Source organism: Seriola dumerili, unplaced genomic scaffold (assembly GCF_002260705.1).
Source record: "Seriola dumerili isolate Sdu_G_001 unplaced genomic scaffold, Sdu_1.0 BDQW01000322.1, whole genome shotgun sequence".
NCBI lineage: Eukaryota > Metazoa > Chordata > Actinopteri > Carangiformes > Carangidae > Seriola > Seriola dumerili.
The window spans coordinates 1,543,390-1,569,490 of NW_019174577.1; the positions used below are offsets into that span (position 1 = coordinate 1,543,390).

General features: G+C 39.3%; 2 protein-coding genes across 2 annotated transcripts; both read right to left on the reverse strand.

The window, feature by feature from the left end:
- Positions 1-1,432: 1,432 nt before the first annotated feature.
- Positions 1,433-10,821, reverse strand: LOC111232233 (AN1-type zinc finger protein 5-like). Its single transcript, XM_022759655.1, has 6 exons — positions 10,715-10,821; positions 9,329-9,528; positions 8,824-8,935; positions 6,944-7,071; positions 6,509-6,616; positions 1,433-5,108 (listed from the first exon to the last, which is right to left on the reverse strand). Exons 2-6 carry the CDS (start codon positions 9,486-9,488, stop codon positions 4,960-4,962), a joined length of 657 nt encoding a protein of 218 aa, XP_022615376.1. The 5' UTR covers positions 9,489-9,528; positions 10,715-10,821; the 3' UTR covers positions 1,433-4,959.
- A 99-nt stretch (positions 10,822-10,920) lies between these two features.
- LOC111232232 (perilipin-3-like) lies at positions 10,921-20,185 on the reverse strand. The gene is made up of 8 exons (XM_022759654.1): positions 20,059-20,185; positions 16,401-16,490; positions 15,955-16,150; positions 15,545-15,627; positions 14,745-14,976; positions 12,587-12,927; positions 12,009-12,227; positions 10,921-11,662 (listed from the first exon to the last, which is right to left on the reverse strand). Exons 2-8 carry the CDS (start codon positions 16,467-16,469, stop codon positions 11,522-11,524), a joined length of 1,281 nt encoding a protein of 426 aa, XP_022615375.1. The 5' UTR covers positions 16,470-16,490; positions 20,059-20,185; the 3' UTR covers positions 10,921-11,521.
- Between the last annotated feature and the right edge of the window lie 5,916 nt (positions 20,186-26,101).

Here is a 26,101-nt window from a genome sequence, read left to right on the forward strand (position 1 = left end):
AGCATACACACAAACACAGAGAGAGAGAGAGAGAGAGAGAGAGAGAGAGAGAGAGAGAGGGAGAGAAGAGAGATTTCCTGTGAGTTGAGGAAGAAGCTTTGCTGACTCAGAAACCACCCTCACTACCTATTACAGAGAACTGCAAACGTCAGCCTTTAAACTTGCTTGATATGTAACCCACCTATGGTCACCAGAAGTAGTCATGGTTAATGGTAGTGGTATTTATATTTTTGGGACTGAGGTAGTTACATAAACAAAAAGTATACTTTTTTTTATTTTTTATTTGGGTAAGCTGACCCATTAAAGTAGGGTGGAGGAGGGATGTCAGTAGAACTTGTTCACAGCAGACATTGACACATCAAAGCAGGAAAAGCACAGGTGTATATAATAACATTAATGATGGCTGCATTCCACCTAGGGGAGGTCCTGGTATTATTATAACTATTATAGCTTACTGAGATACTTAATGGAACAGAGCCATAGTTAATGTTATTAATTCCACCTGGGCTTTTCCTGCAATGGTAAATCAAAACCTCTGGTGTAAAAATCTAGCACAGTCTGTACAGGCCAGTTAGGTGAAAACACCTGTGTGGGTAGGTCATGGGCTTCAGTTATTGTACCTTGTATGACAAAATCAATCACACAATTACAGAACAAAACATGAGGGAAAACTGACATAAAAGTGTACTACAAAAGTTTAAAAGTTTCCATATTTCTTTCATAAAAAATATGCCTCACACCTGCTTTAAATATATACACTAATGACTGTAACACTTGTAGTCAGTGTTTTAAGTCTGACTGGCAGGAAACTGTAACCACACTGATTCTTGTTTGGTGCTTTTCTCAAATTCACCATCAATGGGTGTATGTTTTTTCTGGTCCAAGATTCCCACTCATACTGGTACACCATATCCAAAGACTTTTAAGAGTCTTTGATGAAGTGCAGCGTGACAAAGCTGCCATGTTCTTGGGTAAGACAGACATACAATTGATTTTTTTAATATATTTAATTCTCATGATGGAAGAATAATGTATGATGTGACTGTGATATCAAGGTAACCCGATGATATAATTCTGCTATTCAAATGACACAGAATAAGTGTGTTTAATTCAGTGCAGTTAAGAGGCCATCATGACAATTCCTGTTACAGCGTACACTAAAGCACATTATGTGCTGTTGTGTAGTACCATTTGTGTCTACACTGTTTTGCTGAGTCTGAGAACAATATACATGTACAAAGCAGTGGGGCCACAGTATACAGACATACTGGTCTGTGGCAGCAAAGAAACCATGAGTGCATGCAACTGTACACCAGTGAATACACAAATTGTTGTAACTCAACTTTTAAAACTACAACTACTAGAAAACAATGGCTTTCAGCCTTTGAATATTTATCCACCAAAATGCAAAAATAAATACAAAAGACAAGTGTAATTTAAAATAAACTTTGTGATTTTATTGTTTTATACTTACTCTTACACATCATACAATCCTAAATCTTTAAAGAAAAACAAAATAAAAAGATATCTGGTGGTGTTTCTGGGGGACTGGAGTGCCAAGGGACAAGAACTACAGCTCTGTGAACATTGTAGATTTTCTTTCATGCCCCTCAAGCTCATCTCTAAAGACAAAATGAATAATCATCTTTTGTCTTTACTTCTGCAGTTAGCTCACTCATCATAATTGGCAGGTTTATCATTATTATCAATCAAAACCCTTGCATGATGAAGACAGTGATTAAGAAAGGTTTTGCTAGAGATGGGATTGAAGAGATGAAAATATCAAAGCAACAGAATAGAAGGAAGATAAACATACATGTAATGATAATATCTAGATTACTTAGGTATGGTTGCCCTAAATGCTGGTGCCAAGTCCTTCATCACAAACAGTCAAAGCAAATTTCAGCTATCCAACTGTCCCAAACAACATGTAAGAAAATTGGGCCTCCATCTTCTGACATAATCAATATTAGGGCCGAGTAGTTTGATAAATGACATTACGGCTTATTGTGTGAATGATGGTGGTTTACATTCAAACTGCTCATGTCTGCTTAGAAAAAAAGGGATGTGATATGAGCAGTCAATAGAAAACACCAATTGTAAACCATGAAATGCACATGATTTACATAGCTGAACAATCATCCCAAGTCAAGGGCTTTATCTCTGAAAGGACTATCAATCTGAAAAGGAAACTGTAGGCGACAATATTGTGTTATGGTTGTCAACCCAGCAGGCAAGTCTGAATATACAAGATACACTGTAGGGAACACATAACTGCAGAGCTGCTCCAACCACAAGTTCCCCTAAATATGGACAATTATTCTCCTTGAACATAATTAGCACACAAGAATCCCCATAAACGCCTTCTGGATTTAAATCTCCCACTAGTGGTGGGATGTAGGAAGAAATTAAATCACAGTTGGGGGTTTTAGATGACCAACTTATCCCAAGAAAACAGTCCCCGTGTTGGCATGTTAAATCACAAAGTAATTTAGACATGTCCATCATTACTAAGACTTTAATGTGAATTCTGGTGAAGGCCAATTTTCCCATCACAGGCGCCCAAGCCAAACACAGCTAGGTCCAATATGATATTGTGTATTCAAGGAAAAGGGTCATTCATGTCCAACCCAGTCTGCACTAGCTTCTTTAAAAAACGCATACTCTGAAAATTCCTTGCAACTTTTCCACAGCTTTCATAAATATTTGATGATCACGATCAAGCAACATTTACAAGGAAAGCTTTTGATAATGAAAAGATGAAGCCTCAATTGCCCTTCTACATTTCACAAGAGGCCTTTATAATTTTCAGTAATACCGCTACGCTATGAATAGACTTCAGTAACAGGATAAAAGCATGGACAGGAATACTGTGTAATTCAGCAAGGTTAATTAAGCTTAGAGGGGCTTGTTAACAAACTGAAAAGTATTGTATTAATAAAAAAAGTAGCCATTTGGCCTGTAGGAGATACTCATAGTCGAGCCAGTTACTGAACATACTTTGGACATGACAAGGGTGATAAAATATAAAAGAGCAAACAAGATGGGGGAAAAAAAAAAAACAATCTGTGCCATTTGTGGCACTTTCATTTTTTGGATAATTATGAAAAGCACTTTTATACACATAGTACTATTCTTCACCTTAGTCCCCCAACTTTGTTACCTGGCAAAAATCTACAATAAGATTATACTATATGAATAGGAGCCATATGGTATTTACATTTGGAAAAAAAAACACTGTAGAGTCCTGTTAGCTTGAACCTTAAGGTTCCAGCCATGCATTGTGCTACTGCTGTGTGGCTTTTTAAACATTCCAGCTTCATTTCAAACTGTGCAGTCAGTTACAAAACAGTAACTTATATGTTTGTCTGCACACATGCATGTAGGATTGATCTTCCTAGAAGAAGCTAGCTAGAAGCGGTCTTCGTAGTAAGGACTCATCTGAATCTTAGCACATTGTAAAAGCACAGCACGCAATTCTGTAGCATCGCGACAATCTTTACGTTAGCTGAGCAGGTGTGTCAATGTGTAGAGTTAACTGCGACCCAGGTCAGTTTTCATTCAGCATGTGTCAGTGGTCTGCTGGTGGTTTGAGAAACACGGAGCGATCGCTCCGACTCCAACGAACAGAAAAGGGCATTCAAGGAGAATACGCTGCCTCAACCAAACAAGAAGGCAATTCCTTCAGCGAGCCTGCTATACAGATCAAATATAAACTGCAAATGACCCACATGCTGAACAAAACTGAGTAGGTATGGCACATCATCTTGTGCTCCGCAGCTGACACACTTTGTTGTGCTTTGTTTCTAAATCCAAAAGAATGGACATTTTACTGCACAACCTTAATTGTAACGGCTTAACTGGACTCTACTCCATCATGTCAGAGCTTGTGTATTTTTTCTTCAATGGTTATATAATCAAGATGGAATTACTTAAATATAATTGAAAAGGTTAAGTGCAAATCTTAATGATTTGCTGACACATGCTGCCAATCCTCCAGCACAGACCAACCAAACGATAAAAAATAAATAGAATGCAATCACACAATTCAAGCTAACTACAATATATTAATATAGATCTTCTGATGTCATACGCTCATTAAAACAGAAAGAAAAAAAATAAAAATAAAATAAAAACAAAACACAGAATTCAATCACTCAGTTAAGTCAAGGTTCTCAGTTTCCCCTACCCATGCCCTCCCCTACCTTCCCCCTCCAATAACTGTTCATGCACCCAATATCAGTATGATAAGTCAATATATCAAAGAGAAACATTTCTGGAAAATGCTGAGACTTGGGAGTTCAACATGTGGTGACCCATAGAATAAAAGCTGGAGGAGGTGGGGGAAAAAAAATGCCAATTTGACAAGAAGTTGACATCATTTTCAGTCTGGGAGAAAAATTTATAATCCAAAGCCCTTAAAAGGTCTTGCTGATACATGAAATCTCGCAGTTCGTTTTTTTTCTTTTTTCCTAGACCCTCTAAATTGACCTCTGTGTCGTTATCCTGGCTGCGACACATTCTTTAACAGCTTACCCCTGTCTCATTTCAACTACCTCACAGGGATTGTATAAAAATAAACCCACACGATCCCCCAAGTTGAGAAACAAAAAGGGGTAAAATCAAATACCTTCCCTCCCCACAGCAACACTAATGTCCACCAAGCCCCTACGGCTCTCTCCCAGACTCTCAAGCAAATGTGCACACACACTTTCATACAAACAAACACACACGCACGCACACACACAGAAACACTCAGGTTCAGCCGCAGTCACTAGTGGAGAGAGAGGGAGATGCTAGTAAGGGAAGCGTCTGGACAGTGGCTGCGACCTCACCACCCAACCCCGCCCATCTTAGACTACCATGAACAAATGAAGCCATGATATCAGGTGTTTTCATCCAAGTTGCCATTGTTCAAATTCACAAAGTCAGTGAGACTTTCTTTTTTGCACTCAGTCCTCATAACTTCTGAATTTTCTCAGCCACCACGATGGGGTTCTCCTTGCGTATGCGGGCTGCAGCTGCACTCCGGTAATCATAGGGACAGTCGTGTTTGTCAGAATAACGGTGAATGGCACAGAACAGGTTGCCGCAGCGACAGTCAAAACCTTCAGTAAAGAGAGGTAAACAGGTTCAGTCCAACACAGAATCTTCATTATAAACATCATTACACATTCAGAGTTTAAACTGGCCATATGAATATTTCTGCAATGCTGTACAACAAAACACTCCTTAAACAGAGTAAAACTGGACATGAGCTTGACTATGCCCTGAGGGTACTGCCATTATCAGGCTCATATACAAATAATACTATTTGACATTAAAAAAGGCTCCTGGAGGCTCCTGTGAGGCAATACTGCTTGGCAAAAAAGTGGAAGCCACTGTACACTGTGAAATGCCTTGGACTGTGAAATGCACCACTAACCTGCAGTATGTTGCTCTCTGCACCAAAGTGGTTGGGTGTGGAAAAAGCATTACACAAACTGTTGGCTGGTAGTGAGGTTTTGGATATGTAGGTTACAGGCATTTGATCTCATTAAGCCTTCGAAAGTAGCAATAGATCTTAAGTTATTTCTACATGCATCAATAAGCCAGGAAGCTTGAATGGCAGTAACATGGTGCCGTTTAGTTTGCAGACAGCTGAGAGAGGTTTTTGCTAAGGTATGAATGGAAGCATTTTAAGGAATGTATGTGTAATGAAATAAAGGTATTAATGACCTCTTTCAAATCAGCAGAGGTCTGACAAGATCACATTTTTAGATGCTTTTTAGGTAGACGAAACTTACTGACCATGTCTATGTGGAAGTCAAATTTAGATCCAAATCAAAGAGTGAAAGGGTCTTGACTGACTTTTCCTAAATGGTGCAATTATTAAAATAATTTAATATTAAATCAAATGTGTACAAATAGTTGTTTATCGTTTTGGCAAATGGCGTGAGCCAGAGAAGGAATATATATGGAAAATAACAAAGTACCTTTGGTTGATCATTGGGAACCACAACAACTGTGATATGCATTAAGATTTGTTTTATAAGAGCATTATCAGTAAGCCTGGCCCAGTGTTTTAAACCACTAATCAAAGAGCTCTTTCTCAGACGCTAATTGTCATTTATTGATAGAGAAACTATGCCATCACAAGGCAAGACATAAACTGGTTTATGGATTACATTTATATCTTGCTTAAGATTCAAACGAGAGCTATGACAGTGTTGTGAATTAAAAATGGCCTATGGTTAATGTCTAACAAATCATGACACACAGTGCCACATAAACATTTGGACATTGCATCATAAGACAAAAGAACTTCTCACAAACAACATTACTGGTATTTTAAGCAAACTATTCTGAATTTCATACTCTGACAGGTTAAGACTGTCAGGTAAGAAGAGGAAAGTCCCAGCAAGGGAGGTTCATGACTCATAAACCTTTGAACCACACCAGTAGCTAAGAAGAGCTCACGGTTCAGTGTGTATGTGTGTGCGTGCCATAAAATCCCTTTCTTCCTTACCAGTAAGGCCCACTTTCTTCCGGCAAGAAAAGCAGCGGTTCTTTTTCTTGTTTTTATCAGGGGTTTGTTCACCATCAGATGAAGCCTGTGCTGCTTCCCCCACTGGCTCTGGTGGGGAAAACAAACAAACAAGCAAAAATGAATCCATATTTGTGTCAAGGAACACCTTGACAGGATAATTGTATGTTTAACACTAACAAGGAGGAAAGGGCACATACTATAAGTCTACAGCTGAACATGAAATGAGATATACAGGATCCTTGATGAAGGATGTTTCTTGCTAATGGTAGAAGGTAGCAAGTTCATCCCACTGTTTACCAGTTTACTGATACCCCTTCTCCTGAATTAAAAGTGCCCTGCATTGCCGACTACTCAGTTCATGTGACGCTTCATTGTGGAGTCTTGGAAAGGACCACCATTTTCTGTGATGTTTACCTGTGCTGTTGGAAGTACCCTCCTCTTCTCCCTCCTCAGCCTCCGCTCGATCCGAGTCTACAGCTCCTGAATCCTGGGAAATGCTCATAGCGGTCATCTGTTGAGTTACTGGGCTGGGAGAACTAGGACTGACATCACAAAACAAAACAAAACAAAACAAAAAAACCATCACATGAATTTAAGACCATACAGGAATTCTTCTCTAAATCGGAAATTTTTTTTGGCCTGCAAATGTTAGCGAGACCCTTCTTAACTTCACATACAACTTAGATGCTCTTGTTGCCTTCCAGAATGAATTACCATCACAAATTCCATCATTTTGTTTGGTGACTGACTACTAATGTCTTGGCTCTTCTTCTGGCGCCCTCGCGATAAACTACTCTGAGAGATGACTTTGATGAGCTATCACAATCAACTTGGCAAGACAAAGGCCACCACAAACATGCAGGGCCTACAGAAACCGTACAGTGCAAACAACTATCCATGACAACACTATGCAGGCAGATCGGGCGCAAATCCACTCTGAAATTTTATCACACTGGGAACAAAAGATTGTTTGGACTTCTTTGTAGACATTCTGGGAAGAATAAACCCATTACAAGTGGGTGCATTATAATGTGTGCAATCTGTGTTTTCCAAGAATCTCAGTAATGTAGACACGGGTCTATTACTACACTACAGTATATTTACTGCGCATATTAAATTGTCAAATCTTTTATCTGATTTTCATTCTTTAAGATCTAACCCGATTGTCTGTATTTGTTTGGTTTATTTCCAGCAATTGACAGTTACATTTATAACAAAATCCAGGACAAACAGCATCTTATAATATGAAAATATTTTCTTAAACTTTTGAAATAGAGCTCTAAGACATAATCATCTTCACTTACTTGTCTCACCCATCACACTTTCTTCATGATGCTACAAAGGAAATCTATTTTATATTTCAAAAAGAATTATTTATTGGCATAGCTAAAGCAAACCATATAAGGGGAGTAACAAAATGCTTAATTACAAAAAAATGAATTAGGCCTGCAACGATTATTCAACATTATGCAGCAGGTTTCAGAACAGGCCCTCAAGCAATTTTTAAAAGCACAGTGCATTACTCTTCAGCTTTTTCTTTCAGTGTAAACTTTAAGCAAAGGAGATGATATACTGCTGCATTTGTTAACATCCAGAAAAAACAACTAAATGACAAAGACATCAAACAAAATTTCAGCTTATAGTTAGCATTACAAACATGCTATAAAATATGGTCTGGCCTTGCTTCTCTAGAAAATTGAGTTGGTGATGTGTGTAGCACATTGTTGTGTATCAACTCCTCAAAACTGGCTGAAAGTTTTGTAGCAACTGGCAAAGACCTCTTATCAGAGTCATCTGGTTAAGCTAAAAATATTTGAGTTGTGAAATGATTGTAACATCCCATACGGTTGTAGGTTGACAAACGAGATGTAAATATGCACAGTACCTTAACATCTCTGATTTCTGCAGAGGCAAGCTGTTGTGCTAGAATTAATTGAAGGGGACTAATGAGAACATATTAGAAGAAAATGTGCTGGAGCTTGTGATGAACTGATCTATTCATTATTTAGTCAATTAAACATTCATTTATTTAACAACTTAATCAAATGTCCAATATACTGACAAACACCATGTATAGGATGATGGGCCAAAGTTTTCTTATTTTCATGTCATTATATAGTTTGATCAGCTTCATAACAAAGATTTCAAACTGACTGAAAACTGCATTTACAATTTTACTTTTTGTACTTTTTGAGGGACATCAAAATTAAAACTGATTCACAATGATTTAGTGTTCCAGCAAACTGTAGAAGAAGACAGGGCCGAGCAGTTACACCAACTGTCAGTCAACATACCTGGTTGTTTGTTCCTCAGGTGGGGTTCCTGCCACCTCTGTACTGGGCTCTGAGGTTGTGCTCTCCACAGTCACCCCAGCTGATCCTGGCGATCCTGCTGGTGATGTAGCAGCTGTGTGGGGAAAAGACAGTCTGATAACACAAGCAGCACAAAACCTGTTGTTTTGGCCCTGAACAATATGACATGATTTCCTTTTCCTTTTTTTTTTAAAAAGTATCTTATTATGTTCCACTCATTGCCTCAGTGTTTGCCTAACATGATCAGAGGTGTTTTGAGTTAATGTGAAACAACAGATGGAGATGTCACTCTCTTGCTTTCTGATGCCACAGTGCAGGCAGCTACTGCTACCTCTGTTCTCCAACCCCTTTTAGCAAATTCAAGCACCCCCATGCCTGTATAGTTTTTGAGTGACCCCCTATGCCAAGTTCTTGACTTTTCCACTTTTCACACCCATGTCCAGCTTACCCCTGCTTTTTGTAGGTCATGTCTCTCCTATCTTCCTACCTTTCTCTCCCGGGGGGCTGGATCGCCCCCCTCCCTGTTGTCTCTGCAGGTGTTCCTTGTAGCAGACCGAGCACATGCCGTTGGTGCGGGGGTTACCATAGAAACCGCATCCCATAGTGCAAAGCATTGGCACCTGCGTCTGATTGGTCTCCTGAGCCATGCTCTGACAGAGGGGGTAAGGGGGATGGGAGAGGATATTCCTGAAAATGGGGTTGCAGAAGTTAGTCAAAATGATTAGCAGTCCCTATGTGGTTACATTTTTATTCATTATTAGCTAAAAGAGCTTGGAGACTGGCATTGGAGCATGAGAGTAGAACTGGAGCAAAAATGTGAGTTTCTTTGTAAGCTAGGGGTTATGGCCAACTAATTGTAGCTGTAATAAAAGTTTGTCAAGTAGGTTCATAACTTTTTTTACATTAACAAATATTAAGTCCAAACGAACAACAGAATGACAAAGTCACCCCTTGCCACTAAAGCAGAAATGGCCATAATCACCCTTAAGTGAAAATGCAGTCCAACTTATGTTTCCAAATGAATAAAGAGGACAAAAACAATATCTGACATAAACGGCAAAACATGACATCAAATAAATACAAAATAAAACGTGTCACATAATATTGTAATGCTCCTCCTGCAGCATTCGGGAAATGCGCCAGGAGTTTTCAAAGTATCAACCTATGGATTTGTCAAAAATAAATAGGTGTAGAGCTGTGCACAGCAATGAAAACTAAAGGTTCATGGTGTCGTTCACAATTTCACTGTAGAAAAACAAGTTACAGGGTGCGAAAACATAAGCTAGCTCAGCTGCTTTATGCTTTCTTCCGCCGCAAAGCAAGATGCTTTGGTCAGGACAAAGTTAACAAAACAGGAACAAAAGCTAAAGACATGTCTACACAAAACCACCTCAAAACTTAAACAATGCCCTCAAATTAACAAATGACTTGGCTCACGTCAACACTACGTTGCTTACAATCTAGCTAAACAACTGTCCCTAGTCTGAGTTTGTCCGCAGCAGAAAACAATTGGCGTCCTATGCTTGCATAGCTCAAAGCAAATACTGTAACATTAGCAAACAGCCTCGCTGGACGTTTTGTTTGTCTGACACTGCATACCAATGCAAAAAGAAGGACAAAACTCGCTTGGTAGCCTTCCATCATGATGAAAATCAAGAAAATAAAAAAGAAAGGCATCCTTAGCAACAAAGTGTAAACAAATCTTGTGTTTTAAATCGAATAAACGCTGGTGTTCGCAGGCTAACGTTAGCAGAACTGCTAGCATAATCAGCCAGCCCAAAAACAGTGCGCTTCCCGACAGTGTCCTGGCTGGTTTTAAAATCGGTTACAAACGGCGGCAGTCTCCCTTAGCGGTCTAGGATGAAGACAGTACCTGAAATTCAAGGTACCGGGGGCTGTCGACGACCCTGGGCTTCAGATTTGTACAAGTTGTGTCCCCAGCAGAGCGCGCGGCCTCCTACCCAGCGCTACCTCCCGACATTCGAAACAACGACCATGACGTCATCCCAGCATCGAGTCAGACAGTAACAAGTCCACCCCCAACACACACACAAACACACACATCAAAAACACCACAACAACGTGTCCAGAATTTATTGACATATCAGTTCATTGACAGTTCATTAGCTGCTTCCATAAACACATCAAGGTACAGACACAAAATACTGAAATTAAAACTGTAGATTTAAAAACAAATGAAATGCGCAAAGATGCGTGTCCTATATTAAGGGGAACCTCGTAACCCCTGAAATGGCCTTGGCAATAAAGAATTGGCTTAGTTCTGGGAATGCTTTCGAATTATTTTTAAACACTAACAAAAGTCTTTCAAACAGCAGTATGGGCACAGACTCATTTTTATCTTCAACACATGTAAAAATACTTTTATCTTTTCCAGCATAAATAATAGATTGCAGAGATGTATAAATTCTCTAAGGCCACAGGTCAGAGCTCTCAGTTGGAATTAAATTCCAACTTTTTCATCACAAATGTAGTGTCATTATTTAGTAAATTCAAATTTTGTGAATCATGAAGGCAACATTGATTAAATGAATTTAAGGCCTCTTTCATTAAAGCAAGCACATGTAAATGCATTTTAAAATGGTCCACCTACAGTGAACTTCAGCCTTGTGTCACCACATTGATTATCAACTTATGGAGAATCACAACTAAGTCTTGAAGTCTAGTTGTTCTGGCCATCCTGCTCCATCGCCACATCTCTCTCTGGCTTTTCAGTGATCTGAGGGGCAAAGGGTCCAACCAGCCAGTTGAGTGGTGTGTTGTTCAGTAGATACTCCATGACACCATCCAGAGACTGTTGAACCTGGGGGGACAAGCACATACGAGTGTTACTTTCAACACAGTTTCTTAACCATATACTTAATCAAAACAAATATTTGACCTCAAAAGTAAGCGTTATTGTGGATGGGAAATAATTAGGTTATAGTTGTGTACATAACTAAATACTAAAGGCTGACTGTCCTAGTTTCAGTGTTTTTTTATGTAATGTATCTAGGAGTTTCCTGTTTATTACCTGTTCAGTAAGACCCAGGTATTATCTAAGCACCAATTCAATTTGTGTTAAGATGTAAAATGGCACTAAATTATATTTAACTAAGCTGATGCAGCAAAATAAAACTGTGCTCAAGACAGTGTAGCGCAATTAGTACCTGGGTCAGGTGGTAACGGCTCCGCTCCAGAAGGAGGGGAGTGAGAGTGCTGGCACTCCCCAGAGAGGAGTGCAGTTCTTCAGCTGATCGCCTTGCGCTGGTTAGCTGGTCCTGGACTGCACCAGGCAAACCCTGAGCACTTGAAACCACATTGGAGCACGCTGACTTCAGCTGCTCACTCAGACCACGCACCATGGTGAGGGTCCGCCATTCCAGCTGCTGTGGGTAGAGAATGGAAATGGGAAATGTGAATATGTGTGATATATGTGAATCATAAATAGGGGTGTATTCATTAACTATTAGATGATAATATATCACTCCAAATTCCTACATGATTCAATTGGGGAATTACAATGCAATGTGAGCCTCTAAAACACAAGTCTGTTTTATTGCTGAGATAAGAACTCTTGTTTTGTTTCTGTCCCTCTCAGAGAAATTTGGAAGGTTTTTTCTTTTGTTCAAGTAGTATAGCGTACACATGGTGCAAATGTACAGTAAATGTACTGTAAATGCTCTGAAATGCACTAATACTCTGGTTAGACACCATTTCCTCAATTCCCAATTGCTTCCTCCCTTACCTCAGATTCATCTTTGGTCCCATCTGGGTCTGACTCAGTCTGTCCAGCTCCAGCCTGCTTCTGCTTCCACTCTGTCCAGCGCTGCAGCAGCTGCTCTGAGGCTCCTCCTATCTGGTTACTGGCGGTACCCAGGCTGGTACGGGCACTCTCTAGCAGGTCCAGAGTACTGGTAATCTGAGCCACTGCAGCATAGGTGGCATCCTTGGCATTCCGTGCACGGACCAGGGACTGCTGTAGGGCTCGCTCCTGTACCTTGGCAGAAAGTTTCCCCAAGCGGACAAAGTAGCTGGGACTGTCTGATGTGGTAGTCACCTCACCGGTGGCAGGTTCAGCTACAGCAGCTGAAAGAGAAAATTGTTAATCTCATATGTATTCAAGAGAAATGTTTTATGTAGCAAGGTATATAGAATTTTATATATGGCTTTAAATATTTATCTGTGACAACACCGGTGTGAGTATAGCGGCGTATGTTATGTTTGCCAATTCTTAAAAGAGAAACAATACATCAGCCATTCATGAGAGCTCCTTTTGTTTTTTAGTTTTAACTGTTATGTGAAGGAATACACTGAAGAAATTCAGTATATGTACATTCAGTGTGGCATGGGGAAGTGGGCATGTTTTGACTGATGGATGGAAGCTCAATTGGTTCCCCTCTCTCTGTGACAGCTGGTGCATCTGTTCCAAGGCTACTTGACTCTGACAGGGTTAAAGCACATCTGCTCAAGAGAGACAAGAAGAGTTGAGAGTCACTTCACTCCCTCCAGTCATCAGTTTGTGGAAGCTAAGAGGGTTGTAGAGTAACACTGTCTCCCTATGCCTGTGTTAAAAGCTACTTTGGTGCGTCTGTTGGCCTCTGCCACAGTAACCACTGAACAAATCCAAAATCCCCCGAGTACTACCATTATGGTGCTTTGCTGCTGCCATTGATTACTGTTGCAGTTGAATCCTTTTCATATCCCTAAATCAGAAAACAGGATGGTTACTGCTATACTGGAGTATGGCCGGCTGTCATCATAACATGACATCACAGTAGCAGGTGTCAAAGCTGTGAGCGTTGGAAACTGTAGGTGCTTCACGGGCCAAGTTAACAGAAGGGAAGTTCATTGGAATGTCCTGCCTCCCTCTCTATGAATAGCATTGACTATTGATGTGTTCAGATCCAGCCACTGTGGTACAATTGAAGACTTTTATCATGACCACCACCATCTTGCCACATCACCTTGTCTTGCCTTTATAGTGATAATTTATTTGGACAGTCTCATTAAATTTGCTGTTTGATCAGAAGATCAATGAAGCAAAGACACAGTACTGACTCGCATAGCAAATGGAAAATAGAGAAATTCCGATACCATTTTTTTTCAGAGTACTGAGCTCATACCATTGCATTAAAAAATAAATAAATCAAAAAACAGCTGTATACTACTAACCTTGTATTTAAATGTGTTAATGAATTACGTGGTACCAGATTGGTGCATGGACTTGTGTACTTGCTGATACCTGATACTGTAGTTTAGGCAGTATTGGAGGGATTTCTGATACTAGTATCAGTATCGGAACAACTATAATGGCAAATAGCACTAATGCCATCATTTATACATATCTATTATGGAATAAATCAAGTTTAAGTAAACTGCAGTTTGCCAGTTACAGTTTGGATCATTACACTCTATAATGTATAAAAGGCAGTTTAGCAGCTCTCGAATTGCAACTTAAGGAAGAAGGACAGAGTGACACTTACAAAGGTAAAAATTAAAAAGGTACAGTATGGTAGGAATCACTTCCACTTTGCTTGATAGATCTGGAAATTCAAGGAGTAACATTATATAAAGACTAAATCTAACTTGAAAGTGCTTTGTTACTATTAAAACGTTTGTTTATATCAGAATTATTTATGGAGCATAGAAGTGAAACAGCTCTCTGCTTTTAATTATTAACTTATGATCATTTGTTTGTCTACAATCATCTGTGATAAAAACTTGAAAAACTGGCCACTTGTCACTTGTGATCAATAAATTCCAACTGCAGCCTTGTTTCAGCTTCATTTGATCCAACTGTCAAAACACACCTGTCTATACTTCAGCAGGAGACATATGGGTTTATCACCTCCCCTGGTTTTAATGGACTGATTATGTTTTCCACATTTAGGACAGCTACTGACCCAGCTCCCTCTCAGTGACTGGTAGGTTCTGGTCGACCCAGTCCTCGGATCGGCTGAGGGCCAGGCCCATCCCACTGCTGACCATCTGGCCCATCCTGGTGCCCATGACGGTGCTGATACCTCCGCTGACTGCTGCCCGGGTCAGCTCGACACCACCCATCACAGCCCCCACCACAGCATCTTTGGCGCCTGCCACCGACTGGTACACCATACCGACTGTGTCCGACACCACCTGAGAAACAAAAGAGCAGATTATGTGACGTGATTGGAGACTAATGGTGGTGCTATTATGTATTTTCTACATAGCTCTATTGTATCCACAGATATAACATTTGGGATAATTTGGTCTACAAGTAGCAGCTAACAGATTACATGATAATGCAGGGTGCAGCAGTATGCGTTATCTACTTATACCCTGGCCGTACACTGTATCAAAGGAAAAAAGAGAGACTGTGGTCAAATCATCTGTTATTTTCAATGTTTGTTTGTAGGCAGTTTAACCTGTGGCTAGATTATTTTTACTAAGGGGTAACAGTAACTGTTCACATATTGTAAAGTGCAAACATTGTTGCTATGGTTACCTGGAGTGTAAAACATCTTCTGGACTGATTAAGAGGGCTGGTTGATGATCAGAGTGTGTTTTTTAAGTGTCAAGGTACCTAAAAAAGGCCTAGTGTGATAGTGGTTAACAGTATAATGAATCAATTTAAATACACAGTAAAAAGGAGAGGAGAATATGTAAAAGAGGGTCTCAAATATATTCTTTGCCTACATTATAATGGCATGGCTTTCTGTCTGACCTTGTCTGCTGGTTGGTGAAGAATGGGCAGCTTCTCTTCCATCTTTTCAAGTCCTTTCAATGCATACTGATTTACTGTGGAGACTGAAAGAAGCACACAACTATTTTCTTAGAAATAAATAAATGTAACAAGAATCCTCTCCTAAATGCATCAGAGAGGAGTGATACACCAAATAACAAAACAGTTTCATGTTTACTGTGCAGTAGCAACTGAAAGGGTTTTAATGACTTCTGTGAAACCTTGAGTAAAGAATCTATAAATTCTGTTCTCAGAAGAACCAACTTATTTTTATTCTTATGGTGTATTCTAGCCCAGAGGTAACAAGTGGACCTGACAGTCCTTTATAATGCATTTCAATGCTGTCATTGCACATATATTACATCATATTCTTCACAGGGAGAAGAACTTACGCTGTGGTTCTATAATGTCCAAAAGAGGCTTGGACCCGGTGGTGGCAGCTGTTCCAAGAGTTCGGGCCCCACTTTCTGCTGCATCCATCACTCCCTTCAGCAAGGGCACATTGTCTTTGGTGCTACTGTAGGCGCTGGAAACCACCTCACAAGCTGAACTGACCAGGGGCAAGTTGCTCACTCGGGAAACAACATTCTAGGAAAAAAACAAACCAAAAAACAAAAACAAAAGAACCATTATACTGTCATTGAAAAGACATGAAAATTGTCATATACAATCCTCCCTCTATAGAATAAAGCTTCAGCACAGAGTTTAAGTGTTCTGCTAGGGATCATAATTGATTCCCCACAGTAGCATATCAAAATGGGAAAATTCTAACCGTCAAATGAGTTCATAATATGCCTGTTTTGTAATAGGTGTCATTTTGGGTCAAAGTGCTTCTCACCTGCTGGTCTCCATTAGCTGCTTCTGCTGCTGCAGTTCCACTCTCATTAGTCTTCCCACTGTCTGCCATTGTGACTGCTGGATTCAATCTCTGACATGGAATATAGAGTGCCAGAAACAGAGATTCACCTCACATTGCTTGGTATGCATGATGAAATACATCTTCTTCTGTGATATTCTTTGCTTAAGTGGCTGATAGTCTTTATCTTGCAGAGAACTGGCGCCTCATGAATTTGGAAATAGAATCGCTGTCTTGTAAGACAGTGTAATATGGGCAGAGAGGCGACTGAGCCGTGTTAAATTAATTTGTCAACACTGTGATGCAACGAGGAAGAAACTGCACTTAAAAAAATAAAATGGTGCAGCCAAGCAAACAATTCAAGTCTGTATGTCAAAGTTTAAAGTCAAAAATTGGATAATGGTACATTCTGAATTGGGATTTTTCTTGCTGCTTTCCACAGCTGTATCTTTGCATGTTTAAAACTATATCTCATCCTGAAATAATTAAGTAAAAATCTAGGATTTGTTCATGAAAAGGTGTAGGATAAGCACATGTGAAGTTTGATACTGTACAAGAGTGAAACAGAAATCAGCCCAGGTCTATTTCAGCACCTTTAAAGAGCAATGGCACCGCAAGGTGATCTTTGCTTTCATATTAAAGTCTCTGTAAAAATGAGTAGAACATGTAATGAATACTGAAATGATAAATTATGAGAAAGAATTCTGGGGATACACAAAATGGTCTAATTTTAAATTATAGTTCAGAGTCACAGAAAAGCAGTGAGTAATGGTAAGAACTGTAAACCCGCTGGAGATTGATTGTTCACAAGCTCACATGAAGGCAGGCAGGAAGAATGAACCTCTGGATATCATTCATCATTTATTTATCAAGTGAAACTGCTAAGTAAAATATTAAGTAATACTGCACTTCTACCAGTGTAAAATATTGCTTTAAATGAAAACTAGGCCAAAAGAATTACTCATCTGAAATACTGCTTTAGATAAAAATTACCCTACTACACTAATACAATGAAGTATTGCCTTAAATTAAAACTCAATGTCATACTTATCTGGGCCACAGAAAACGGTAAAATTCACCCATAACTTATTCTGTCAATTCTCCAATTACACATCCAGTTTCTATTCTTCTTGAAGTCATGAGCAGATCTTGTATGCCATTTTCAAATGAGCATAGGCTCGACTTCGCACACAAGGAGTGACAGAAATCTTACTGTTCCCCCACGACCCATCTGACTTGTTTCATCTAGGACTGGGATACTGTGGATAAAATCTTCTATCAGGGTAAAGTGTGTGGAATGTAAGACTGCATGTAACTTTTATTTTTGTCATTGGTCACTCTGTAGATTATTTTCTTAAGTGATCAATTAAACATTTAGACTATAACATGTCATAAAAAGTGACAGCAAACAACCAACAAAAATATTCAATTTGCTGTCACCGAGGACCATCAAATATTCACATTTGAGAAGTTGGAATCAGTGATGTAAGGGCACTTTTTCTTAGATGACTTTAAAGGTTAAAGTTTCAGTTTCAGTTATAATAAATCATGACATTGATATAGTGCATATGATCATCAAGTGAGACTCTATTTATGGAGAAAACAAGCAAATGGGAATGTTTGTTTTACAGTGAATTAAATACAATACCTCACAAATAAAAAACTCATACTAAATCATACTAAATCCCAATGTGACTATCAATCTGGAAAACAATTGACAGATTAATCAGATGAAAGTGATCTAAAACAAAGCAAAGATATGCCAAATGAGGGGGGTGAAGAGGCACATTAGCAGAAAGGAAAGACCCCCCCCCCTGCGGCAAGATCTTTCCCTTCTCCTTCTGGAGCTCCCAACATGTGGACAGCATCTGTCTGTGTTCCACCAGATGGCACAGAGAAACAGAGGTGCTCTCCAATCCACCTGTCTTTACTACAACACTGTTAACAAGCGTTTGACATGCTTGACCTGATGTATAGGGCTGATGAGTCAATGAAGGACATGACCCCGGGGATCATACTGGAGGAGAAACGCACAGCAGTAGCACGAGGACTGCATCCAGCCAGTTGCAACCCGCTGCCAGCCTGTAGTAAATGCTCAGGTAAATTAGGCTACATGTCCACCTGACAGCCAGACGTGCTGACGGAGAAGCAAGCCTCATATCTAACAAACTGCACTCAGGTTCCAAACCATGGATGACCTTCATATATATTTATTTAACATATTCTTTTAAATGTCATAGTGAATAAAGTACTCTCTCTGATGTTTTCGTGACCTCTCCAGTTCCAGACGATTTCTCAGGGCTCTGTGTGATTGCAAATTGCATTTTATTGCAACAGCTTTGTTGGGCAACATGTTTTTTTTTCTTTTCTCTGAGAGGCAGTTGATGGGATCTTCACTGGCTTTATCACAAAGCAAAGTCTGACACTATCCTCACTGATATCAAGTGTGACATGAACCCGAGATAGTATTCAGAGGCATGGTACACTCATAAAAAGTCTATTTGGCTTCTTCCTGTTTCGCTATATGTTTTTTGACATATCCTCACACTTTTGAGCCTCATCATCCTCTTTCAGAAAAGGGAAAGCTCCTAAACTCCTGTTGGAGCTGAAACACTGTGACCTTTGATATTAATGGACAAGCTGGTACACCTCCAGGAAACTATTGAGACATTTGTCATAAGGGACAACGTAGGAGGTGCAACAAATAGAGAGATCACGACTAGTGAGTGGGTTAAAGAGGAATCAGCTATCCATGTGGACATAACGAGTAAAGAGTAAATTAACCAAAGAAGGGAGAAGGGCTGGGTTCTTCAAAATTAGTCTCTTAGTCATATTTCAGTTTAATCTAAAATAGTGTAGAGCTGGATCAGTGAGATCAGGTCAGGATCCTCCAAGGGGGCCTGAGATAAATGGATAAGGAACTTAAGGCTCCAATTTTTTTTTTCCCCCCCTGTGAAACACTGGATACTTTATTTCTTTAGGCCTCAAATGAAACAATCTGAGAGGACAGAAGTCACTCACTGGTTGAGGTGCTCACAGCTCATGTCGACACAGGAGATTGCTTCATTTTTTAAAGCTGAAAGGGCTGGGAGTCACTGCCTTAACACAATATGACACCTAATACAAAATGCTCTGCGTTGGCAGTCACTGAGAGATTGTCCAGTTTCTGAAGAATCAATCCAACGTGGAGCAAAAATAGGACATAACTGCAACAGCCTTCTTTGTACATGGCTGAGTTCAAATGTGATAACCCTGTTCCCAGAGGACGATTTTCACCAGCCCACAGAAATCCCATTTTAGCTGCGTTTTTACTCTGTAGAGGGCGCACTATAAAACGTTAATACCTACACGGCAGCTGTCACTTCTTCCAGTTTATGGTTGATGAACTTTACCCCAGAGGAGGAACAACGTTCCCTCAGAAAATAACAAACTCTTTTCATCGTTTCCTCCTGATTTATCACAACTTCTGGTCACACCAGACGCAACACTCTTCGGCAGTCACAAGAAAAGTAAGTTTCTTCAGCCTTAAAAGGGAAGTAACGTTAGTTAGTAAGAGCAGGTTACTTAGCTCGATTAGCTAACTTGAACTAATGGAGGACTGGTTTAAAAACAAAAACGAGCTGTCAAATCGGCCACTGACCTCACTGACAGCCTGTTGCTCCTGTGTCCTGCCGTGACCTGCAGTGAAACGCTGGTCAATGAACCCGTCCAGCCTCTAACTAAGCCCCTTTCTCTTCCTACCACACTGTAGAGCTGCATCACAGGCTGGGCGGTGAGGCGGAGTGTGTGGGATTGTCTTCAACTTTAAACCAATTAAATCACAGCATAGGAGCGACAGTCATTGTAGACTACAGCTGTCCCACCTGATTCAAATAAATGTAAATAAATTCGCATGAAAATACAAGTGAAGTCACATTTACACATGTTTTGACAGTCACTGCTCTACTCACTCACCTGTTTGTGTAAACTTGCGGAGGTCATGTTTTCACCCTGTCTATTAATTTGTCAGCAGAATTACGACAATGTTACTGAACCGATTTGCACCGAACTTGGTGGAGGGATGGGGTCTGGGCCTGGGAAGAACTCATTAAATTATGGTGCAAATCCCGATAATTTACTATGAATTAGATTTTTTTGTCTGTGAAGTCTGGTGTGTTGTTTGACATTGGCCTGCTCTGTGCCCTTCTAGTTCATAATGCCATACATTCATAGAGTGTATATAAGGATGGTTGAATTTCATTTGTAATCTGGAAAAAGTATTTTATGCCACTTTTAGCATTTATTTACTCATATATACCATGTCTTCTTCAGTCTGATATGCAAACCCCTTCTGCTGATGAAAGCCACAAGAAAGCTCCAAAAGAAATCTAGTAAGCTGTGACTGCAAAAGTCAAGAATGAGTTTTAAGTTAATTTCTGTTCTACAGCAGTTTTACACCCACTTGTGAATGATTTCTACATATGGTTAACACAACTGATTAACATGTCTTATAGCACACTGTAAGGATTTGTTTATACAGCTATATTGTAATGAGTTATTGATCATTTGGTAACTGCTTATGCACTTATAATGGATACCTCATTGAATAGGTTTTGTTGACAGATACATTAAGAAGCACTTAAAATGTCCTTATATTTGCTTTCAACTACATTAAATTGGGTTACAAACCATTCATCAAGTGAGCATAAAAAACAACTAATTACCTAGTGGGGAATCACATCCTGAATGGCAATGTGGCCATTTCCCTACTCTATATTGTTTATACACCCAGCAGCCTGAGTTGTGTGGAAAGTCAGACGACCATATTAACTGCAATTGACATTGTAAACCCTGAGAGGGCAGTCTTTACCCATTAAGTCAACTTTTTTTTTTTTCTATGGCCTCACCCACGCAGAGCTCATTCACATTTACATCCTTAAGATCTTTTTACTGCAGATGCACTACAACTTCAGAGCAGAGAGTCTTTTTGTATTAAATATTAATATTTGATATTTTAATATTTTAATATCTCCAGGAAAAATGGGGCATGGATGGTAAAGGAGAACAGACTGTGACAATAGTTGCATTCACCTAATGTACTTATTACATAGTCTGGGATGTGAATTCCACATAACTGTTCTTCTTGATGTGGAATTCACATAATACTGTGTACTTGTAAAACCAATACAGTGACTTCCCCAGCTAGATTCTGTGTATCATCATCACCAGAACTCTATTAACTCTCCCTTTTCATTTGGGGAGGATTTTCATTATTCAAGCCATTACAGTTTTCATTATGTGTCCCTTTGTATTTTCCTAAGCGCTTGCACCAGGCTCCAGAGAAAGAAAACAGATTACCTCTAATGTTGCTATCACAGATTCATTGAATAGAACCTTTAGTAGCTTTGTTTTGGTCAAGTTTAAAATCCAGGCTGCACTGGCAAAGGAGAAAACTGGTTAGAGAAAGAAAAAATAGCATGAGGTGGTAAACATGGGTGTGTTGTCTTGACCACGGTTGTATGGCTGCTTTCCCTCTTATTGTTAGATATGTTTATGAATGACAGTGCAATTTTAGCTTCTGCATTGTGTGTCTTTAATTAAAACACACACATCCATGCACAGCAGTTCCACCACAGTCTTCTGCAGAAGAGTTAGTAACCTGTGCCCTGAAGGCTCTCATCTGTTCCTGCTTAACTCTTAACTCTGCTTCAATGGATCAGTTATTGAGGCCTAAATTGTTCTGGATATTGAGTAATTGAAGATTAGTAGATAACAGGAAAATCACTCATCCCTCAGAGTAAAATGATCACTCTCGCCCACTCCCCCTCTCTCTTTCTTTCTCTTGCCTGAAGACATACCTTTCATGATAAGAGCAATAAATTGGCAATTTGACCATATTTTCATGGATATGAGAGCAGAACGCATGAATCTTATTTATATAGAATTATCTTAAGACATTTAAGCTTTTTTCATAATAAATCAAATGCGTACTTTCAAATCATATGGGCATAATAGAAATGGAAGATATTGCTTTAGTACATTGCAACAATGGCACCATAATAAATAAAAAAAAGAAAAAGAGTAAATTCAGTATGCTAGATGCAGAAGCACACAGATTTGCATGCATTCGGTATAATAGCCACTGAAACTGTTCATACCCCCATCAACAAAAAACAAACAAATCATCAAAACCCACAACCAGCTCAGACAACAAAGATGCTGAAAGGATCACCATTAAAGATTTAAGATGTTCAAACCCCAGGTGTGTTCTGGGTCTTTGAAGCATTTTGTGTGGAAGATTAATATTTTCAATAAGATATCCATCATCATCAAAGAGCACTTTTGCAAAGACAAGGTCTTTGCTAAGCAATGAACGGAGCAGTACAAGCATACTATAATGAAAAACATTTGCTCTGTTTCATCTTTACCACTAAATCAAGGCTCTCAGGTACTGCGAACAGATTACATCACAAAAGTTTTCATTTTCCCTCCTGGTTCACCTTCTGCTCTTCATTGTCAGCGGCCTCGAAACTGTAGAAATTATCCTCCATCCATTAATAGCTGACCAGATCTGCTTGGTTTCATCTGCACCGCACCATTGATGGGAATCTTATTTCCAACATCCTGCAACAAATTTCCGGAGGCCTGCAACACAAGGTATCAGTAACATACAACACAGCGACAAATCATCTCCAGGTTGAAACTGGATATGAACCTTTGCCCCCACTATATTCTTTCGAATAGCATATTAATAAGGCATAACCGAGGCCAGGGTGATGTACAATTTGTGTGAGAGAACTACTCTGTCATGTTGAACTAATAAAGAGACAGGTGACTGACCTATGTCACATATTGGTAAGCACAGTATTCATTATTATTCCTTCTGACACCAATGTATTGATCAGAATATCATGATCTGGAACTGAAATGAGGCTGGTTTGAAGCAGTAGTCTGACATTCTTTTTTTTTGCTGAGAGTTAGATGAGAAGATTGATACCACTCACACAACCTTACAGCAGCTGGTTAGCTTAGCTTAGCTTAGCAAAGACTCAAAACAAGGGTCAAATGTAACAAAATCCACCTACCAGCACCTCGAAAGCTCACTGATTGACACGTATTTCTTCACTGCCTCCTGTTGAGAATCAGTGGCACCTAATCCCCTGTAAAACAAATGTTTTTTTTCTCTCTCTCTGTGCAGGTGTAGATATAATGTGTTAATTAGTGAGCTTTGGAGGTGCTGGTAGTTTGATTTTTTTTGGACAGAGCCAGGCATGCTGTTTCCCCCTGTTTCCAGTCATTGTGCTAAGCTAATCTAACCAACTGCTGGCAGTAGCTTCATATATACCAGACAAACATCAGATCTCATCAGTTTTTTTTTTTTTGACAAATCACATTACAGTCTTTTTCAACTTATAAATATCTTTTCATGTCCTTGAGTCTGATAATATTGAACACTATACTGTAGTTTTAGGTCTACAGGTTTATCTGTCCAGACATCATGCATCAGAGTTTAACTTTGAAAAAACAGTCTGTCCATATATAAAGTGGAGGCTCAAAATGAAACCTCATAAAGGTCATTAACTTCATGCATTAAACTTTTTGCGAGCGTAACGGTCTTTAATCTTTTGAGTAAAACTGCCCTGCGAGGAAAACTTAACTGGCTACAGACGTTTTATGACTGTTGTGCCTTCGGCTTAAAGGATATTAGAAAAGTGATTTGTGGGGAACCTCTAGCAGACTTTAAAAACACATAATCTAAAAGATTTGTAGCGACAGTCAGAGAACATGGGAAATGCCAGGTCACTGCACGCCATATACAAAATGAAAAGCAACTAATAACAGATCTGTGTCTTGCCATGGACCAACAGGTAGCCTCAACTTTGCTTCCACAGAGAATGCACAATTTCTTCACACTGTGCTTTGTGACTTTCTGTTGCTTTTTGAATCCCAGCAGCTGCCTTTCTATTTCTCTAGGTCTCTCCTGTTTAGTTTGGAGAGCTTATTTCACCCTAGAGCCGTGACAACGGGTCAGCTGCCACAGCGGAGGTGGACAGGAAACATGGAAAGAGTCGACTGGCCCTGAAATATTTATGGTTCTTTAGGGTTTTGATTGTATGAGTTTTGACAGCGATGGCACATTACTGTGACCCCTCTCCAAACAAAAAGCCTATCTGTTGTGACTTGGAGAGGTGAGGAAAAGTGCATGCTTTTTCATCATACATCGATTCCCCAAGCTTTGCTTTATTCATCTCTGCTCTCTGAGTATAAAAGACATCTCAGCATGTTTTACTATTGATCCCCATCCCTTTCAGTATATTTTTACTTCTTTTATAGTTTTCCACAATTTTTTCCAATACCATTTTCTTCAAATCTCTTCATAGCAAAGTGTGCATGCCCTCTCTCCTCTTTCTGCCTTCTCTTCCCACTCCATATCCCATCTCATTTCCTCTACCTTGTCATCTCTGCACTGCATTCATAATGACAGATTGATGGCTGCCTCTGCAGTACCTCACAGTAATAATAAAGTCTGCCAGATTGGTCTCAACTAATTTACAACAAGCTGATCAAGTCTGTTTACACACTGACTCTAAATTATTCCATATTTAGAATATTTCAATTTTAAAAGTAATCAGCACTTAAATTTACTTTAGAGTATTAATTACAATGTCATCTTTAGACTCAGCTGCAAGTACGAGAGAACAAGCAAATGCTTTTATGAATAAATGAATATAAGATCTGTGCACAAACTGTGAAAAATGGAAAAAGTTATATAAACATGAGTAAATATAAAATTGAGTTTGCTTGTTTCACACACAGGAGATGAACAAGCATTCATGATTTATGAAAGCATACTTTTTGTTGCGCTCATTCACAGCCAAACAAAGTTGTGTTATTTAAACCTTTTTTCTTTACTGTTTTCATATCACGCTGAGAAGGGGAACAATTCAGAATTGAGCTCACTGCCTTGATGTTTTGTATGAATACTGGAGCAGAGTCTCACACCAGGGACCGTCACTATCAAGGTCATTTTCTGTATTTTCATTTGATACAGATTGACACTGTGCTAGCCATAATCACTCTTGACATGGCAGTTGACAGTATTTTGATAACATTATCACACAGAGCCAGATTCTTAATCTAATCATCTTTATTTATAATCAACATTTCATAAGTCAAAGCCAATAAAATGAGAATAGAAAACACAACATAAATAAATCAACCAATTCAAATAATGAAATTTTCCTTCTCCACGATACTAATAAACTGTATTTTCTTTCAGTTTTGCATTGGACTGTGTCAGATCAAACATGATTGTTAATGTAAACATACGTCTTTTAATGTGAACATTTTTCGGAAAAGAATGTAGTCATTTAATGAACGATAAACTGCAAAATGACAACCTCCTGCCTATGGCCTTTGGCACTTGACATCCTCCTTTGCTCCCGTCATAATTACTACGGACACTAGAGGGCACGGTCACTTGAATGTAAACATGTTTTGGGGAATTTGCTGATTGATTCCGACTGACACGACCATTAAAGGGTTGCTTAACAACAAAACGTAAAGATGGGTCATAAAATGCAACTTGCACAAACAGAGTATGGTGTCGTTTTTTTATGAGAGAATGGTTGCACAACTGTTTATGAACTGGCTAAGCTCCATTAGTTGAGTAGTCAGTATGACTGCTGAGCCTGTGAAGTCAC

What these genes read in the sequence shown, in the direction of transcription:
- LOC111232232 (XM_022759654.1), bottom strand. Translation starts at nt 16,469, where the DNA reads ATGGCAGACAGTGGGAAGACTAATGAGAGTGGAACTGCAGCAGCAGAA. An exon ending in CAGCTAATGGAGACCAGCAG is followed by an intron (nt 16,151 to 16,400) that starts GTGAGAAGCACT and finishes TTTTTTTCCTAG; the next exon opens with AATGTTGTTTCCCGAGTGAG. An exon ending in GGACATTATAGAACCACAGC is followed by an intron (nt 15,628 to 15,954) that starts GTAAGTTCTTCT and finishes TGCTTCTTTCAG; the next exon opens with TCTCCACAGTAAATCAGTAT.
- LOC111232233 (XM_022759655.1), bottom strand. Translation starts at nt 9,488, where the DNA reads ATGGCTCAGGAGACCAATCAGACGCAGGTGCCAATGCTTTGCACTATG. An exon ending in CAGCCCCCCGGGAGAGAAAG is followed by an intron (nt 8,936 to 9,328) that starts GTAGGAAGATAG and finishes TTCCCCACACAG; the next exon opens with CTGCTACATCACCAGCAGGA. An exon ending in CCTGAGGAACAAACAACCAG is followed by an intron (nt 7,072 to 8,823) that starts GTATGTTGACTG and finishes TTGTGATGTCAG; the next exon opens with TCCTAGTTCTCCCAGCCCAG.